The sequence below is a fragment of the Centropristis striata genome, chromosome 7 (genome assembly GCF_030273125.1).
Source record: "Centropristis striata isolate RG_2023a ecotype Rhode Island chromosome 7, C.striata_1.0, whole genome shotgun sequence".
NCBI lineage: Eukaryota > Metazoa > Chordata > Actinopteri > Perciformes > Serranidae > Centropristis > Centropristis striata.
The window spans coordinates 18,231,254-18,251,769 of record NC_081523.1 but is presented as its reverse complement, the minus strand read 5'-3'; the positions used below and the strand labels follow the sequence as shown (position 1 = coordinate 18,251,769).

The window sequence follows — 20,516 nt, the reverse complement described above, 5'->3', positions numbered from 1 at the left end:
TGGGATCCGTGAGTGTGTGTGTGTGTGTGTGTGTGTGTGTGTGTGTGTGTGTCTTTGTGTGTCTGAGGGTTGGTGTGCATGTCTTCGTTAGGCGCGAAAATATTCAGTTCCGCAGTTTAATTTTGCATGTATGTAACATGTGACTGCAAATAATGTGCAAGACACAGAGTGCTGAGGTAAGCTAAACTTCCTTGCTGACTGATGTGTGCATTTGTGCATTTTTGCACTATGTGTGTGTGTGTGTGTGTGTGTGTGTGTGTGTGTGTGTGTGTGTGTGTGTCTGTGCATGTGTGTTTGTGTGTGTGGGGTTGAGGGGGTGTCTGTAAATCAGTGCCTCCGCAGCAAAACAACACCACCAGTGTTGCAACTCAGCGTTACCGCACAGATCTAAAACCTGATTGTGTGTAACCATGACTTATTATGGCCTGTCCTTGTGGCTTCCTGCATGGGCATATAAGACTCCACTATTATAAATGTGACGCCTCCACCATTGAGGCTCTCAGTCACAGAGAACACGATTGTCAAACACTGTAATTATCCTGTTTGAGGTCCTTTCAACAGGGTGAGATCTCTTATCTGAAAAAGAAGAAGTGGTCCCAATTAACTGAGCACCACACAAAAGCCGCTTCAGAACCTTTCTTCTTTGCGTGATCCTGTGTTTATTCAAATTGTGCATTCAGTTGCAGTTCTGTGATGTGCCTACATAAATGTGGGTGAGTGCTTCAGGTCAACTAAATTTCAGTTTGTTCCTTTAAACTCCATCAAACAGATCAAGATGTTGAGACCTTGCCATCACTGGAGAAAAACACTCACATGCACACTGGACCATTAAATCGTCAAATGGGCCAAATTCGAAAAGACATTACTGTTGGGAATAAAACATTTAACCAGACACTGGCAGCTGAAGTGCATAACAGTGAAATACAAAGGTGGTTTTGTTGAGGCTCGGGGTGATTGGTTGAACTTAACAGCTTAATACTTTGTTGTACCTCTAAAGAGAATAATGACACTGCTGAAGAGGCTAATTTATGTGTTGAAACTTTGTGATTGCACTATACTGATGGGACCACTTAATGACAAAGCTATCAGCATGAATCTGTCCACAGACCCTTATAGGCTACACTAGGGACATTTTTTTATTTAGATTCTTTCATTATTTGATCATTGTAAATGCATATTCTATACAATTTGGCAAGGTTGTCTTTTTTTTTCTCTTTTTTTATTTTTAAAACTTTAACTTTAATTTCTGTTATATCATACTTTTAATCAGAGCCCTGGCTTCAACATTATACATTTATATATATTTTTAAATGTAATTATTTTTACAAGATTGAGGCATTTTATCATGTTTGTGCTAAGGGGCAAAGCATGGTATTTTCATGGTTTCCACTGATTGCTGTTGATGTATTATGGAGCACTGCAGTCTTTGAGGCAGTGCATTAAAATCAATGTTGTTTGTCATGTCAATGACATATACCAGAGTGCGAAAAAATATTATTTAAAAAAAAAAAAAAAACTTTCGCAACAGTAAAAAGTAGAAAATAATGTTGATATGTAGTACTTTATAGCAGTTTAAGGAAGGGTTTGAGGTAAGTCGGAGTTTTCCATGTGTTTGTTTGACAACATTGACATTGGGTTTTATTTGTTAAAAAAACTGTGGTATATATACATCTCCTGATGATCAGAACTGAGATGATTTTATTATGACTGTGGAAAATAATATTTATATATAATATTTTATTGCAGTTTTTTGATGTATAAACAGTTCATACAATTGTTCTTGCTCCTTAGAAATATTGAGAGTTATTGAATGTAATAAAACCTTACTAGCCAGCCTTTTGACAGGCTATGTGTGTTTCCATTGTTTGTGCTTGCGTGCGCGCTGCGTGCATGCTATAAACACATGTGTTCCCCATGTGTCGATATCTCCGTCACAGTAAAACAGTCTAGCTAACAAGATAGTTGTTTTTATAGGTCTCATCAAATAGAATTCAGTTTGACGTAAAAAAATAAAAACAGAAAAAATGATTCGGTGACAAAAGAAATTCCTTTCCATTCCATTTTTTCCACAGCTGTGCCTAAGTCATCAGTAAAACTTTATGGACATCCATGAATCTAAACATGGAGCAGTGATGTTTTAACGTTCTCTCCTGGTGCCATCGAGCAGGGTGATCCACGGTTTACCCAAACTGTCAGCCTTGGAGAATCCATCTCCATCATTGTTTATGTCTTTCTCTTTCATCTTGTTGCCATGCACTTACTTCCATTTGCCTCTCTTAAATTCTTTAAGCTTTTTCCATATTTCCTTCTTTCCTGTTTCTGCTTCTTTCAGTGTTTAAACATCACTCTCTTAGCAGAAGAGCTGCACACACACTCACACACTGACCTTGTCTGACAGAAAGCCAAAAAGGCTCCAAGGGTCATGAACTAACACACAGTGTTTTGAGAGCTATTTCCAACATGACAATACAGAGTGCATTCCTAGACAGAAGAAAAACTCAGGCAAAGATTGCAAGGTCAAGTAAAACAACAAACACAACGTCAACATTACTACAACTCCCAGATGCAGGAAATGTGTCGTGTTATTGTACTGAGGCTGATAGTATTTAACAGTATGTGATGCTGATGATCTCTGAAAGTCCATCACTCAGTCATGCTGTGATAAAGCGACAGACTTACAGCCATGTAATTCAATTTGCACACTGCATTGCCAGACACTTGCTGCTGTAGCCAAACATAGTTCAGTCCTGTATGTAAAGATGTAGGAGTGGAACTCACACAAAAGCCAAAAAATGTGTCTGTTTTCTGATGGAAACTATTAAAGTTGAAAACTCCCATGAAAGAATAAAAGAGGGATCATTCCTAGATGAAAGAAGCTGATAAAACAGACTTTGATGTATTTTCTTTCCAATAACAAAATCTGTGTGATGTAGAAAAGCTGCAGTTTTAACAGGAAACCAGTTAATAGGGTCACTGCAAGAACCTACATCAAAAATCTGAAGCAAGAGTTTGCAAAATGAGTCACAGAAAATCATAGACATCTTTAATCTGCTTCTCAGCAAAGTCCTTTTTTTGCTTGTTTTAATAATAAACAGACCTCTTGTTGCTTATTTGAACATGACACCTGCCTTAACATTGATTAGATTAGATGAAACCAACCAGCAACCTCTAGGGCTGCAAAAATGAAGCCAATGTGAAAGTGCCAAAAACTGCAGTTCCTTGAATGGCCACTTGAGGCTAGCTCCAAAAGTGAGTCGGTCCCCATAGACCCCCATGTAAATTTGTTCATTTTGAGAGATTTTAAGTATTTTTAACAACAAAGATGGGAGGGAGGGGAGGTGGTGGTCGGGGAGTGTCAAATTGGCTCTTCAGAAACCTAGGCCGATGTCACGGAGACCGTGGCTATATTTTAAACAGTCTATAGTTAAAATTGGCTGATCTGAGCTGAAATGAATGGAACAACAAACTTGCAGTAAAGCAAGAGAAATTGTAGGTGACGGGTGCCAAAACAACATTGGTGTAATATGTTTTCCAGTGTCGAAATAAAGAAAGTCTCACAGACAACTAAATGAATGTTAGTGCGTGATGATTACACTGGTAACCATGGTGTTTGCATTCATGCATTTATCTGGCTTTACTTTTCAGGTAATAAATCCCAGTTCTGTTCCAGTCAGTGACAGGATAAATTGGCCCTCCTTGCATCTGCCATGTCATCCTTAAAAATAATTATAACCTCAACAAAAACAGCTTCATATCAGTTTAAAGTCTTCAACTTTATTTTACAGCTTTTCCTTGTCTTGTCCTTGTCCACACATCTGCTGTCCATCTCTTCTCCCCATCACTCGTTTATTTGGAGAAGGAATAACAACCTGTCTCTTTTAAAATACACACATACAGACACCACATGCATTGTTAACATTTCTCCGTATCTCCTCACTGTTATCATTCCTGTTGCTATCTGACCCAGTGACAAACCCAATCAAAATGTGCAGGCAGAAAGGAAAAATGAAAAGAGAAGCGAGCGACGCCTATAAAAAACAGAAACAAGAGACAAGATTGGTTCTTTCCATTACGCATGTACACCCATTAAAGTCCAGATGTTGACCTAGGCATGACACTTTTTAAATATACAGTATGTCTAACTCACAGTGCCAACGAGTGCCAAGCAACAAACAGAAAGAAACCTTGAAACTCTGATCTTCTTTTTGTAAACGAAGTCTGGAGAAGGCGGAGAGATTACTGTCAATCATTCTGGACCCCGAAGCTTCCCAGTAAAGCAGAAGCTGGAGCCAGCTGTCCCCGAAGTGGCTGCCTAGTCACACAGCCTTAATAATATAATACTGCTACTTAATGAAGCAAGCCGGTCCATGTGTTTCCAATAGGGCATGAATCAACCCTTGAAGGGCTGATGTCTGCCACAGACACACAGCGATGCAGAACAGATAATCCTTTAACTGTTCCTCCAAACAAACGCACGCTTACATGAGATTTGTTAGGTCACACCGGCACTTGGCAGCTCTTTTGGTGCTTAATGAAGTAATTGGAAACAAAAGTCTATGGCGGATACAAATCTTGCTCTGGTCGTGCAATTTGACAATTCAGGAAAACCGCTTATTCACTTTCTTCTTCAGAGTTTAGATTTTAAAAAACAGCACATGTAAAGCTCAATACATCATTTACATTATCACAGTTGTTTAATTTGCACAAACAATGAAGTGTAAAAATGACAGCTTGTGGTTTTATGTGAGGTAATGTGCCATTTCTTGACAAGATACAGTGCTTTCCTGTAGTGCGGCAGCTTAGCCGTGCTAGCTGTTTCCAGGCTTTATGCTAAGCTAAGCTAACCACAGAAAAGTGGTTTCAATCCTCTGAGAAAGCATAAACATATTTCCCAAACTGTCAAACTATCCTTTAAGAGAAGATTTACAGTGTGCCAATGATAATGATAAATCATATTTACGTTTGGCAGGTTTTAGTTGAGATCCAAGATCGGATCAACCCTCTTTTACTATATGCCAAACCTTAGATGAAGCACAGAAATGTTGAATCTATTAGTCGTCTGATCCACATGTTTGAATGCAGCTTCAGAGAGACAAACTACATAAGCAGATGCATGCATGGTAGTATTCTGCACTGCCAAACTACACTTGCTCTAATCTGTTTAAAAGTGATTATTGTAAACATTAATCAGTAAGAAAACATTGTTGATGTTTTATCAAAATGCTAAGAAGAGCTTTACTTTCTAATGTTTTTTGGATGGGAGCTGCTTATTTAACGTCTATCTGCCCAAAGAGAGCCTGGGCTGAAGTTGCTGCTTACTTTGGGGCTAACACTCATTAATTCCCCAACAAATAGCCTAAACTGCACACACATGTGGTCACTGCTAACTTACTCATAACTCATACTCACCATCACACACACACGTTCTCTCTCTCGACTGCACTTTTGATAATGTTACGCACACAACCTACGCACTTTAAAGACTGACCTATTCTACTTGTACTTTATTACTCATTTTAGTTTAAAAATACCCATCTTTAAACTACATTTTTTTTAAAATCCCCCGTGCTTAGTGCTGACAGGCCGCCGTGCTTGCAATACACTGGCTGAAATCCTGAAGGTATCAATCAAATGACTGCTGGATTAATTGGTTATATATCTTCCACATCGTTGTCAGCGAAACTTGGTGACCTTCAGGGTAAAAACCTCAACCATCCATCAGAATATGAACTTCCATTTCGACAGGTAAATCATCCATTGATGACCTTTAGCTGAGTATTATTCTAAGACCTGCTTCACTCATCATAAAAAGAGTTTGGTCACCTCTTTCACAGGAGCCCACACACTGACCTTGAGTTACTGTAAGCTCTGCGGTATTACAGTATGTGGTCTGTCACTCGACTAAAAGCAAAACATCTTTGGTCTGTCATCATTTGGACACAAATTAGAGGACATGCCCGGTGAGCCTCAAATGTGGGGAGGGGTGAAAGAAAGATGAAAAGTTACCAAGGAAAGGCAGCATGCAAAAACCAGACATGCAGACGCAGATCAAGAGAAGCTCCAATACACACTGGGTATACTATTACTCCAATTAAGCCAACTAACTGATTTAATGTACAGCAAAATCAAAAAGCTCTGAATGTCCTTTATAGTGTAAATCTGTTCCTACTTTCAAAAAGGACAAGTGTAGGAGCCTTGAACATCTCATAGTGTTAAATGAAAACACACGCATGCCTACAGGTGCTGCCAAAGAACCCGACAATTCAAACCACATGAGAACCAATATAAGCCCCACACACACACACACACACACACACACACACACACACATAAACGCTCCAACACAACTGCTTGTGATAAATCAGCTCCACTGTACAACAGGATTCCACCAAACAGTGAGGAGTAGGCCTTAGGGAGGAGGGGGTGGTCCACATGTGTGATGCTCTCGCTGTGATTTCAGTTATTCCTCTTTCCTTAAGGGAACGGGAGATCAGGCAGAACTAATGGTGTTGCTGTGTGTTAGAGCTAAGATTAACTCCTACAACAACAGTGAACATCTGCCTGAATGCGGGATGTCTGGGGTTCAAAGGGAAAGCATGGACTTTAAATTTGGTGCAAAGATGGGTTTTCTTGGGATTGTTTAAAAGGGAATGTATAGATTCTGTGTTTTAACCGAGATAAATGGCTTCCCACTAAGGTTCACACATTAAATCATTGTTAAGTGAAGTGGCTTTGTTTCCGTTTTATAACTACACACACACACACAAGCATCTATCTTTGTGAGGACCCTCATTGAAATAATGCATTCCCTCACCCCTTACCCTAACCTTAACCATCACAACTTAAATGCCTAACCCCAACCATTGCCCTAATGCTGACCTTAATCAAATTTAACCCTAGACCTTAAAAACAGGGCCTTTAAAGAATTAAGGACCTGCCAAAATGTCCTCACTTTCCAAACATGTTCTCACTTTGTTGGTTAAAAACGTTTTCCGGTCCTCACTATGTAGGAAACACAAGCACACACACACACACACACACACACACACAAAATGTGAGCTTACTTCTGCAGGTTGAGGCTGAGGTTGCCGGTGCAGCTCTTGATCTTGTTTTGGGCCTCCAGGTGGTTCATGCCCTCCGTGGCGATGCCATCAATAGACAGAACCATGTCTCCGATACCAATGCCACCTTTAGCCGCTTTCCCGCCATCCGTCAGCTGAAGAGACACAAAAACCACAGCAGCACAGTCAGGATTATTAAGCAGGAGAATGGGAAGTGCATGTTTCTCTCTGTATTTCTCACAGGATTTATGGATCCATTCCATTACAGACGTATTTAGGCAAAGCTAATGAAAGAGCTGGTCCTTTACCACATGATGGTGGGTCTACTGTACATTCACTGATGCGTGTCTAATAGCATGAGCCTTCATCTTTGAGTTACCTTTGTTTCTTCTTTATGACCTGCTATCATACTGGGATCATGGCTTGTTAGAGGAAATGGAAAAGTTCCTAAACCACAGCATGTGTGAGAAAAAGGATCCAGGGCATAGTGCAATCCTTGTGTCCAAATGTCCAACTCATTTTTTGTGTGTGGGGGTTTATAAACATACTGTATAGACATTGACAATGTTTCAGATAGCTTAAGTACATAACTTACAAAAGTAATTTTTGTCTGAAACTGTCACTATGTCCTAACACCTCTGATTAGTAATTTATGCAAATACCATTAAGAGAACTGGAAGGAACCTGCTTTACTTTCTTACGTATTATCTTTTTCATACTACTGTCAGGCTATAGTGACAGTTTCATCAAATATAACAATGTTACCTTTATAAAAGTTACCTACTGAACCTTTAATAGCCAAAAATGTTTGGTTGACTGAACACTGGAAATAAAAAGAGATCACAATAAAAAGTGGAGGCTGGATTTGTATTATAAATATTGGAAGTCAACATGTAGGAAATGGACATTGCACGACCTTATTGAAATTTTGAAGCCAAATTCCAACAGCAGCAGAGTAAATAAGAGGTCATTGTTTTTTTCCTTCTGTGGGCAAAAACCAGTGAAGCTTATCTTGGTACACACTACAGATCAACTCAAGTGAATCTTATTCCAGTAAAAGCAATTACGCCATTATGCTCTTTAAAAAATGCAGTAAAAAGGTGACAAATAGCTAATGAGACGATGCTGCACAGTGTAGACGCATACCAGTTTTATTGGCTTTGAGGAAACAGCAATTAGAAACAAGACATCTCTTCATCTCTTGATCACTTTGCATGCATCATAAACCATGCATACTTGCACAGTTGTCTCTGGTTTTCAGTGTCTCCCGTGACTTTTGGAGGTATGCTTCAAATATCTGCATCTAAACAAAGTTTAATTGCTGCACTTCCACTCTGGGGGAAGCTGGTTAATTTGAACCAGATTCAAGCCACACAAAAGAACTCATGTTGAACAGCAGGGCTGGTACTTTAATATCAATCCTGCTGTTCAACATGGCTTCAACACGCACTAATGCTGTTCTGTATCAATTCTGTTCTGACAGCAATGTTAAATATACCATTATAATAATCATGCTGGGGGAACAACTGGAACATTTCCACACCCTTAACTGCTGTTGTACTTCATCTATTTGTGAGCAATGCTAAACAGATATTGTAAACAAGTGTTGGAGAACAGTTGCGAGGCAACTAACCACTTAACAGGCACACAAGTGGAACCACAGTCCGCACCGAAATAAAATAAAATTAGATTAAATGTGTAATTCTGTGTTCTATATTTATGTGTTGAGGCTCTCCCTGCTAAGTTAAAGTATGTGATATTTAAGTACATTCATACAGGTGAGATATTATTTAAATAAGTTAAATAATGGTGACACAAATATAATCACATTGACAAAAAAAACAAAATTATAATCTGTTTTGCATAAATATATGACATTTTGGGTTGTTTCTGATACTGCAACTAATATTGTATTAGCATCTGTTTTGTATTATTACTGTCTTAAACTCAGTAACTGTCACCAACAGACAAGGCTATACATTGTGGCAGCATGTGTCATATAAACCAGAGCCATTCTTATCAGTCGACTGAGGGAGGACAGGGACAAATTTGGAAATGTGTGTAGGATGTTACACACTTTAACTCTTGTCTTTTTCCCATGACGCCAAAGCCCTGTAGCTACTGTATGACCAATGTGAAGGTATCATTAACAAAAAAATAATTCATAACAATTATTCATATAGATTGAATTTGGTTAGGGGCATTTTCTTTCAGTTTTTTTTTTTTCAAACAAACCACACTGTTGCCCTCTTCTGTTATGCCAGAGTTGTAAGACTAATATTAAGATTTATCCTTTATTAATCCCACAATGGGGGAATTTAACCTCTGCATTTAACCCATCCTTTTTTACACACAAGTCAACACAGCATGCAAGGAGCAGTGGGCTGCACAATACTGCACATTACTGAGTTGTGTCCAGTATCAAGATTAAGCCAATTAATCAGTGCATCCCTAATTTGTTATATAGTTAATAAAATGAAAGTAAGACATTAGGCTGATTGCCGCCTATTTTCCATGGATCTGACACCCTGCATTTCCACTCTCAATATGTTTGCTCATCAAAACTCTACTCTGGGTGGCCTGTGTTTGAATCCAGCTGCATGTCTACCCCTCTGTCTCCCCCTTTCACTCTGTATCTTTGCCACTCTTTGCCAAAAAAAGCCCCCTTAATAGCTTTGCTCTGCGCTTCATAAGAGTTATAAGAGTCATGGAGATAAGATTATGGATATGATTTTGATGTTGATATCAAAGATAATATAAAAATGTTAAATGGAATATGATTCTGTGATAATGTCGCACCAAGCACAGACACACTTTCACAATGGATCTGTTTTTTTGAAGAGAGGAGTCGACACTCCTCCTCTTCTTTCCACGTTACTTTAACTGAACTGCTTGCAGAAAGCTAAAAGGTTCGATGATTCCAAGTTCCATCAGATGTTGAACCCCGCATAGGTAGATTATTTGAAATCTTGAAACAAAATTAAATTCCAACTTCAATCATAATGTGCCAAACATAAAATTAATTATTTAATACCAGCAGTACTCCTGGCAATTGGGTCAGCAATTGTCAACCTCAACTATCCATGATTGGGCAATAAGAAAATAGAAAAAATTCCCAGCCTTATTAGATATTATACATATATTATAAGCCCTCAGAGAACAAAAATACCTTGCAGCTGTAATTCGGACCATTCTTGGTCACACTGAAGGTCCAAGTGTGTCTAAAGGGGGAGTGAGGTCATTTTGTTTCTTTTGACACAGAGAAAAGAGGACCACACAGACCACTTCACTGAACACACACACATGCACACAGACCACTTTTGTGGTTGTTTTAGCTATGAAGTGGCTCTTACATGTAACCACCATATATCACTTCAGCAGCAGCGATTTTATCTGGAGCCCTCACAAGAAAATCTGTTTCTGCTGAATGAGAAACGACAGGCAAGGATGAAAAGGTGCAACGTGGGTTCAGTCGTCTTTGGTGCGTCACATCCCTCCTCTGTGTCTGTTTCTTCTATCTTTGTCCCCCAATTACACACAAACACAACCCCACACACACACACACACACAAAGACAGACAGACACAGGCCGGGCTAATAAAAGAGGCTCTGCACCCGGATTAGTGTTAAGGCTCTGCGGCCCCAACCTTTTATAGTCATATTAGCCCAACACACGCAACATCACTCACCAGCACTCACAACCACAGAGGGCAGGAAGAAGAGAGTAATGAGGGACCGACTTGACAGTGATTAGAAGTGTGGATGGAAAGGAAGAAGGGAAACAGAGAGGAAAGAGAGAAAACTTATCCTGGTTTTGACCCATTTTTAGGGGTGTGTTCATGTGAACCACTCTGGCACTGTTATGGCCCAAATGCTCACCACAAAATGTTCAATTACATGTTTTTCTCCAATTAGTGCTCCATTCCTGCCCCCTACACACACAACCACCACCTCTCTGTCTCCAAAATCATACAGAAACACCCGCTCTAACTCAGCTTCCCTTTGCATTAAAGTAGTCTGCCTCCGAACGAGAAAGTTTCACTGACACTAAACAGGAGGCCAGAAAACAGACGGAGAATAAAAACGTTTTTAATTTGTGTTGAATGTATTTAATCCGTACGTCTTCTTCCCAAATAAGTCTAAAGAGACTGTTCGTGCTGGCTGGAAATGTCTTTCCAAAAGCAAACATTTGTTTTCAATTACTATGATTAAAAAGATTTCAGAGCTCAAAGTAGTTTCAATTTTCATATCAAAGAGAGTGCAAGAAATCATTGAGCAAATCAGAAACAGAAATCTAAATAATCTGTCTCTGCAACAAGCCAAGCACTTGGAGTTTCCCAGGGTATGTGATTTATGGCTCTGTTGCTTTGGTCATGACAGAAAACAGCAGCTTTCACACTACACACATATCCACTGGAGACGCTAACACAGTGCATGTATGTGCGTTCCTGCTGTGTTGCTATCATGCACACTCTGACAGCAGCTGAGCTCAGCTCCAAATGTGCAGGGACATCGAATAACACGACTTATATTAATAACCTTCCGACTGGCCAACAATACACTGGCCCGGCAGCAGGACAACTCCAACACAGGAGAAAAGCGAGTTTACAGTTTAGGAATTCTTAATTGTGAAAAAGAACTGAAACTTTACTTCACCTCAGTGCTGTCAGATTGTGACTCACAATCCCAATTTACGCCGATTAGAAGAATGGCTAAGTAGACATAGAAGCCTGGATCCTTGTCAGAAAATGAGTCTACCAAAAAAAGCCTGCTGTTAAACTCTTTTAATGTTTTTCTACAGTAACAATGTTCTGCTAAATACGCCGATGAACCAGGTGTTCAGATACCAACAAGTCCTTTAAATTAAAAGACAACAAAAAAACATTGTTCTTAACTGCCCTTTAAATGACACAACTACCCTATTCATGAAAAAAGAATAAAAATCTGTTTTGTGATATGACAACTCTATGGTTAAGGTTTGGTTAAGGGAAAGATCATGGACTCAAATAAGTAAATGATTAATGTTGGAAAAACATCTCGGTTTGGGTTAAAATGACGAAGGTTAGAGGACCTTCATCACTATGGTCACCATAATAACCCCTTGATTAAGGTTAGAGGACGAACATGATCACGGTTAAAAGAAAACAACATTGACTGTCAGTCGGAAATAGGAAATTATGATTGGTTTTGCTGACTCATCCTCTTCCCTCTGTGGACCTTGTGGCTTCATAGCAGCATCACATTACTTACTGCTTGAACCCAATGGGTGTCATAATTCCTACAGCCGCTTTATAAGCGTATAATGTAATTAATACGGTATTATTCAGATGGAATTCTTCTGCTCTTCAAATAGCCATAATTAAAAATCAATGTTTTATGCAGCTTCAACCACAGTATATGTCAAAATATATAGAAGCTGATTTTACATGGTTTCTTTACAACAAACCTGATATTCTGTCTTTCCAACTACCTTTGTGTTAAATTCTCATGCCTTATTATATTTGTATATAAAAGTGAAAGGGTCAATTTCTGTGTCAACACTTATTCAAAATAATGAGAAAAACACATGCAGTGTGTTAAAGCCTTCACAGATGAACTTACCATTACGCTTCCAGCAACGTCAGTTTTCAACACATACGCTGTCTGATTTAAGTGCTCTGAAAAAGTCAACTGGTTCCAACACATAGCAATAAGGGCTAGCCGGGGTGCTGAAACATTGTCTGGTTTGAACATACACTGACCAGTCTGAGTGCTTTGAACAATGGCTGCTTTCAGCACACTGAGTGACAGAGATGACAGGCAGATGGTTCACATCACGCTATGATTGAAACTCTGAGAGCAGAAGACACGAAAGACCCAGATTGTTCTTTGTAACTCAAACATCCACAATGCTGCCTCCATATGCCAGCCTTCAAAAACGTTTATTTCACTCAGGCCCAACATCCAGTATCTCTTAGTGTGATCTACATGAGAAGAAATCCTTTTTTGTATATTTTACTGTGGGAATATAGTGTAATCATTTCCTATCACCACCATTTTTTAATGAAAACATTACTGTTTATTAGCTCCCAGAGTATTGATATTAAAACGCGACATGTGAACGAAAAAAGCATGGCAGCTTCAGTGCTCCGATCCCTTAGCAACAAAGCAAATAGCAAAATAATGACAAAAAAGTTATAGGAAGAAGTACAGACAGAGTTTGAAGGGTCTGAGACGGAGTGCGAGAAAAATAGAGGTGAGTGAGACTTACAAAAGCGGTACAGAGACGGAGATGGAAAAAAGTTAGTGAAGAGAGAAACTGGAAGGTGAAGAAAGTGCAGGAGACAAAAGCTGGGACAGACATCACCTCAACCTAGTCATCAGTAACACGTATTACACAGCGTTAGGCAAAGCTTCACTCACAATTTATACTCCTCAGTGAGCTAAATCATGCACTTCTGTCAGCTGCATCATGGAAATACCTGAAACGGGATCTAGTGTTTATCCGACAAAATCCACTGCTCTTTTTCAGCTGTTAGAAACACGGGCGGATTATGAGACAATGGGCCCCCGGGCACAGACATAAAAAGGCCCCATCACCTCTACTAGACGCAGACTTTACAGGTGTTTAGCCTCTTTCTGTTGTTGTTTTGTGTCTCTGTGTAGTTGTTACACATCTCTCTGTAGTTTTGTGTCACTTCGTAATTGTTTTTTGTATCTTATGTTAATTTTATGTCTCTTTGTGGTCACTCTGTGTCTCTTTGAGGTTGTTTTTTCCTTTTTCAGGCTTTTTGATTTTCGTTGTGTGTCTCTGCCGCTGTTTGGTGTCTCTTTCTCATCGTCTTGTGCCTCTTTGTAGTAAATGCACATGTTTTTGGAGTCACTGCCTGGTCGGTACGTGTCTTTAAATGAAATATTTGCGATGTTCATAGGGAATTGACACATTGGGCCCCTGAGCCTGTGCCCAGTAAGCCCTTTTAGTAATTCATGATGATAAAAAAAGTTTGGTGCTTGCGGACTGTTTGCTCCAGGGTTAATAGTTTTTGAAAATGATGATCAGATGAAAGAATCTAAAGCTCATTGCATTTCAACAGTAATGTATATAAATGTCTGCTGTATGAGTATGCTACAACAATACAAAGTAGAGAATGGAGAAAGAGATAGAGGAACAATAGGTATTCTGCAGATCATGTTCTTTATAGTGGAGCCAACACTCCAATTGGGAGTTAGAATCAATGTCATTATTATACAGCAAGTTTGACCATTATTGAATCTCTGTAAATGATTCGACATTCCTGTAACAGTATATATGCATGGTGTGTTTGCACATGTGTACCCATACATGCCCACCCCTGCTGGCACACTAACACACACACCTACTTTCAATCTAATAAAAGCATGTAAAACAATAACATTCTCTTTGCCTAAAGCGATGTATGCACCGCTGTCTGATAATCACTGCCTGACTTCTATGTTAATGCTAAAGAGCTTAATAAGAAAATGCTATATCAGATGGAGTTCCCATAGATAGCTCACTGCAGCTCCGACTGCCAAACCCACAAGAACACATTGTACACATTAAACATAAAGCTCTGCACACGAGGTTGACAATCTGGCTCAGAGATCTGCCATATTTACATGAAGCATGATGCAACTCTGATCCAGGTTATTAGGATTAAGCTGCTGATATTATTATATCCACAAAAAATAAAACAAGGATTTCTTTGATATGGGTTTTCAAAGTAATTGTTTCATGAAAAATGATGCAGATAACAACCCGACGTGCACTAAAGCTGAAGCTGAGAGTAAATGCTTAAAGGTGCCCTGTGGAGTTTTCTTGTAAACAAAGTTCCTGTTTACATTCACTGTAGCTCACCGCAACACACTGTGTGTATCTGTGAGGTCTAACAATCTTGTTGAATGCATTTCCTTCCTCAAAACATTTGCAGAGCCAATTTTTATTGTCTTTTAAGCTTGAAATAGATTATTTAAATCATTCCCCTCTTTTCATTTCTCAGTTTGTGCATCTGAGATTCCTTCCTTGTGTTTCTTCAGAAAGAAGAAACAGCAACAGGCATTTAACAATATAAAAAACTGTGCTTCAGAGCCGCCATCTCAAAGTGACATTAATTACATATGACATGGGACATAGCTGACTCATCTAATTGTTTTTGTCATAGTCTAATGGAATACTTTTATGTATTCTGTCTGATCTCCCAGACTGTGACAACTTCCTTACAACTTATAACAAACTATATTTACTTTTTGCTATGGCTTCTCTATTCCAGCTGTGTCATAGTTACTAAATATGTCACAGAAGCTGAACAGACTTCTGCTAAGGACACCTTTTCACCCTCGCTACTCGAGATGTGATGTACCCCATGTTTACTTGCAAGCAGTTTCCTTCTTCCTTGCTTTTGCTGGGACGTTGCTTTATTCCTTGGGGCTTTACTTCCACCTGTAGATCAGTGGAATTGTATGCTTAACAAAACCGCTCCATAACGCTACTAAGGGTCAAAAACTCTAAGTAGTTTAGAGGGAAGCACGACATAACTAACTGTGTGAGAAGTAAAAGAAAAGGCAGGTCAAGGAAAAGTGTGCACTCACAGTATAAACTCTTACACTCTGTCACAATATACCTGCTGGAAGTGATTAACCACGTCATATTTCTGACTTTCACAGTATTCAACTTCTGATGGGTTGATGTTTCCTTTACATGGACGTGGAGTCAGGGGGTTACAGATGAACAAAGGGCTATATTATAAAACTACACACAGGACCAGCATCAACAAATCCACATGACATTATTTTTGCGCTGTAAAAACTAACTGCACTATGGTAAACTAGAAGTGAACAAGCCAGCATTCACAGCCAGACTCAATGATGTGATTGTCATGGAGCTGGGGGACTGAGCATTGGCAGGGCTGGTGAACACACACTCAGGAATACAGCCGTATTAACACAAGACTGGATTGTTCTTATTCCATATGAACGCACAGTGTGCGTCATCAGTGGCACATACTTACAGAGGCTGTAATTAATCCAAAATGGTGGTTTAAGGTTACAGGTTATATCGTGTTTAACTTGTTTATGATATGTTCTAATTGGAACACTACAGTCAACATCTGAGAAGAGAAAACTGGCCAGAAAACATTAACATGAGTCAGAGTAACAATTATTTTTCCTCTATTCTGGAGAAATAATGTGAGTTTTATTACTCAGTATGCTTTTAATCAAGTTGAAGCTCAGAGGGTGAGGATTTCATCCAGAGACTCTTGGAATGAAAAATGCTTGAATGTTTAGTAAGGCATGAGAATCAAGGGCTTTCTGGTCACAGTGGCAGCTGAAGCCTCATTGCAAACACAACAGCACGTGTAATGTCCTTAAGGAGCCATCCAGAAGTGAACTACATCAGTGATTCCCAACCAGGGGTAGCCGTACCACAGTGGGACTTCTGCTGTTGCCAGGGGATACTTTGAAAAACTGTTGCAGCAAAACTAATGTGACAAAAAACAACAACTATGTAACTAGGTAAAAAACTAGGTAACTATGATTTAATTAAAGGAATATATGAGCTGTAACACCTGAATACTACATGTTGCAGAGTGTATTACTAAATACTGGCTAAACTAGTTAGCCAGTGAGCACAGAAGTTTAAACAGGTAGCTTAAATAATGAATAAATGGTAGAAATAAGCAGCTAAAAGTATCAACTAAGCAGGAAGGTATGACCGAGGGAAGGCGTGAAAATGCTATCTGACCACATTCTTGGTATGAAATTAATATTTAACAGTTGTTTGACAGTAATATAGTTGATTTGCCATGAAAACTGTTTGATAAGGTGTTTTTATGTGTGTTACGACCGTAGCTAACCCTGTAACAATTGAGACTCATGTGATTTAGTTTAGTCATATCGAATAGCATTGAGCAAGTGTTTTCTGTATTTCAGAACTTTAGGTGGTTCATGATAGCAGACAAATGTGGGTTGTTTGCCTTAAAATATAGAGGAAAAAATATCTGAGAAAAAGTGAAAACTGTTTGTATTGACTCCCCCTTAGTAGTACAATGTCTTAGTACAATGTCTTAGTACAAACCAGCCAAAATGACAGACAGATCAATGAACAATATCAATTTTTATATAATGACTGTTGTTATGCATTCGGGACATGCATTGGGACTTGATGAAGGGGTATGTAAGTTCATCTGATCGGGCTGTGGGGGTACCTAAGACCCAAAAGTGTTGGGAACCACTGAACTACATCAGTGAGTATTAACAGGAACCCTCACTACTTTTATCTTCTATTCTTTCATTAGATGTGAGACTTCAAAGTCTAAAGTCCTCTGAACAACGTCCAAACAAAGCATCAAGAGATACCTAAAAGCCAAAGAGGAAAGAGGATAGCTACAGCTGTTTTCTTTCTATTGAACCCTTAACCCACATCCATTAAAGTTTTATTTCTATCTGTCTTTGTAGTCAACCGATATTAATATGAATAAACATGATACCAGCCATAAGGCCGGTATCCTGAGAGGAAGGCAGAGGAGACACAGCCGGATTAGCAGCTACTGTGGAAAATACATTATAGCCGCATTAAACAATAGTGTATTCAAGCCTCTTCATTGTGAAGTCACTGCAGCGCATGCTAAGACCTGGCTGAGCTTCTCTGCCAAGGGTCATAAAAGTTTTCTGGCCTCAAATAATTCTGTTCATTCCAGCAACACTCAAGCAGCATCCTCCAAAACATCTTTTAAAGGATTATTCTTTCAGTGTCTTTTATAGTTTATTGTTATGTCCTTCAATTGACCACTATAAACTGAGTGACTTGATGAAATGCCTCATGAGGTCTCTTCACTATCCAACACAAAACATTCAAGCAGCATTTCGATTGTGACCCCATATGAAGAACCCTCAAAGCTTTAGGACTGCAGAGAGTATTTATGATGTGTGGTTTTTGTATTGGCATGTGACACTGATAGGGCTTTTTTTAACGATGGATTAGTCAGTCCATTACCGGTGCAGACAGAAACGCCTCAGTGAGGTCACCAGTAGGACCAGATAACTGTCAACGTGCAATATGGAGAAGCAGGCATGTTTTTAAAATAACAATCCCTCTCCCTTCTGTCAACTCATCCCTGCTATAATGGTGCCAACCAACAAACCAATGCTTGGAAAATAACTATTAATAACTGAAGATCACAAAAAGCCACAATACCTGAATGCCAAATCTTGAAATGCGATGTCAAATCTCTCAAATTTTAAGAAATGTACGATTAATTCTCGGGCTGCTGTGGACGCAGAAAAGTCCAGTCTGTTACACTGTCCAAATACAACAAGTCTACGCCAACAAGCATACACACATCAGTACTGACAGATTGATTTGTGGGAGAGGAAATGATAAGTTGTTGATTCTGGCTCTGGAAGTATTTCACTAAGATAGACAGATACTCAGAGAGAAGCATGGGACTTGTTTGATTAAGACAGATTTAAGTATTATTAAGTTATACGGAGGAGCTGTCCACTGGCTTTGGTCGTCTGGTATGAAAGGTTAAGGCGGAGTCGCAGGTTTGAGGCCGGGACGGTGATGCAATGTGAGGGTAAGAGCGTTTACCGTAAGAGGACGAAAAACAGAGGCCAGGATGCACAAAGGCAGAAAGTAAAGACTATGTATAGAAATAAGCAGTCTCTGAAATAGACCCATCACTGTGGTTAGTTGTTATCATCGCCTGTTGAAGCATCCCTGGGGAGGCGGAAGTCTGCCAACGCTGACTCACTTCCAAGAACGGCATGCTTCCATGAAAAGGTTTTAATATAGATTAGCTGTCTATATAGTAGATTAGCTGCACAGTCATCTTGCTCTAGTCAAAGCACAAAATTTAACTGTGGTTAACAATTCCTATGCCATGGTCTAGATATACACTAGGGATGGGAATAATTATTCGATGATCGATTAATGGTCGTTAAGAAACACGGCCGAGCGTTCAGTTCTGCGGCCTCATGAATAAGTCAATGAGCTGAGAATTAAGTTGGATAAAGCTACAGTTTGCAAACTGAAAGTTGCAATAACAATTATAAAACACACATAAACACAACAGTATTAATTTGAGCAAAACTAGCTAAACTTGCTAGCATGAATTACTAGGTTTATTTGATCCAAAACTTATTTAAACACAAAACATTTGCATTTCAAAATGCAAGATTACTGTGAAAACTAACTTTTTGTCGGTCAAAATAAAAGTGTCCATAATCAAAACAGGCATTTGCATAGTACTATATATATATATATGTTTTTTTTTTTTTTGCCCAGTATGCATGTTTTCATACATACTGGATTATGCATAAAAACAGTGATTAATCGATTAGTTGATCGTTAACGTTATAGATGATCGAGTTGGCAGGTTTCTTCCAAACGCCCATCCCTAGCATACACTGATTGGTTGCCAAAACATATGATCGTCTCACATCCCATCACATTAGTCCAACCCTCATGGCTTACGAAAAACTTTAGATTTGGACCTCAAAAGGCATCAAAATAAAGAATTAATGGTCTTTTTTTTTTTTTGGCAAGTGACCATGGTATAAGCAAGATAATGCCCAACGATTATCTATTATCCATTATCAGGAATTAAGGGATTCCACAGCCTCTATGTCACCCATTAATTGCTAGTAATGGACACCTCAGTAGGCATTATCCCCTACTTCAAAACCAGTTTTTAATCTTTACAGACATTTCTATATAGAGCCCTCAGCAAGAATTCATCCAGTGATGACATATATTATCATGGACTATGCATAACCGAATGCAGGGAAATTCAAATATTCAAATATATTAATGTTATCTACATACTACATACTATATTTGATTTAAACAGCACTGAAGACGAGATAAAGAGAATCCCAACCTTTAAAAATATCAAATCAAAATGATCTATCTTGACATAATGTAACAGTTTCCACAATATGCACCCTGGTCAATATTCAGCCCAGACAGGAGCTCCTACAACAGGGGTACAGATCCAAGACCGCTTCGCCTCATGAGGGGGTGTGGTCATGGGCAGCTGACCTGTGAAATGATGCATCTATTTTCAGAAGCTTAATGCACATGCTCCCCTGGGCCGCTTTCCCTTAAATTATTTTAGCAGTGGATCCTGTAAGTGGGCTAACGCTCAGAAAGGTTTAAATATTGATTCACTGTGTTGTAAATTTAACCAGGAATAGAGGGCAGCTATTTTCTGTCTCTACGCATGAGGGACCTTGTTCTTGAGAATCCTTTGATCCGTAAAACAAGTAAATGGATTTCTCAATAAATGGTTTTAATGAGGATTAACGCTGCTTCTGTTCTGAGGGTTATTTTCTACAAAATCGTTTCAGCAGCAAATCCATTAAATGGTGGCTTCACTAAAAGAAAGGATATTAAGGTAGTCTGGTGCTTACAGGCACAATTGTGTCGCCAAACTATTACAGCTTACACTTCCATTAC

The 20,516-nt window shown here is 39.0% G+C and overlaps 1 protein-coding gene across 1 annotated transcript in view; it reads right to left on the bottom strand.

The window, feature by feature from the left end:
* Positions 1-20,516, bottom strand: part of pdlim5a (PDZ and LIM domain 5a) — a 71,917-nt gene that overhangs the window by 39,062 nt on the left and 12,339 nt on the right. Inside the window, exon 3 of the mRNA XM_059338146.1 lies at positions 7,065-7,216. Within this exon, the coding sequence (XP_059194129.1) occupies positions 7,065-7,216 (152 nt within the window). The remainder of the gene's footprint in view (positions 1-7,064; positions 7,217-20,516) is intronic.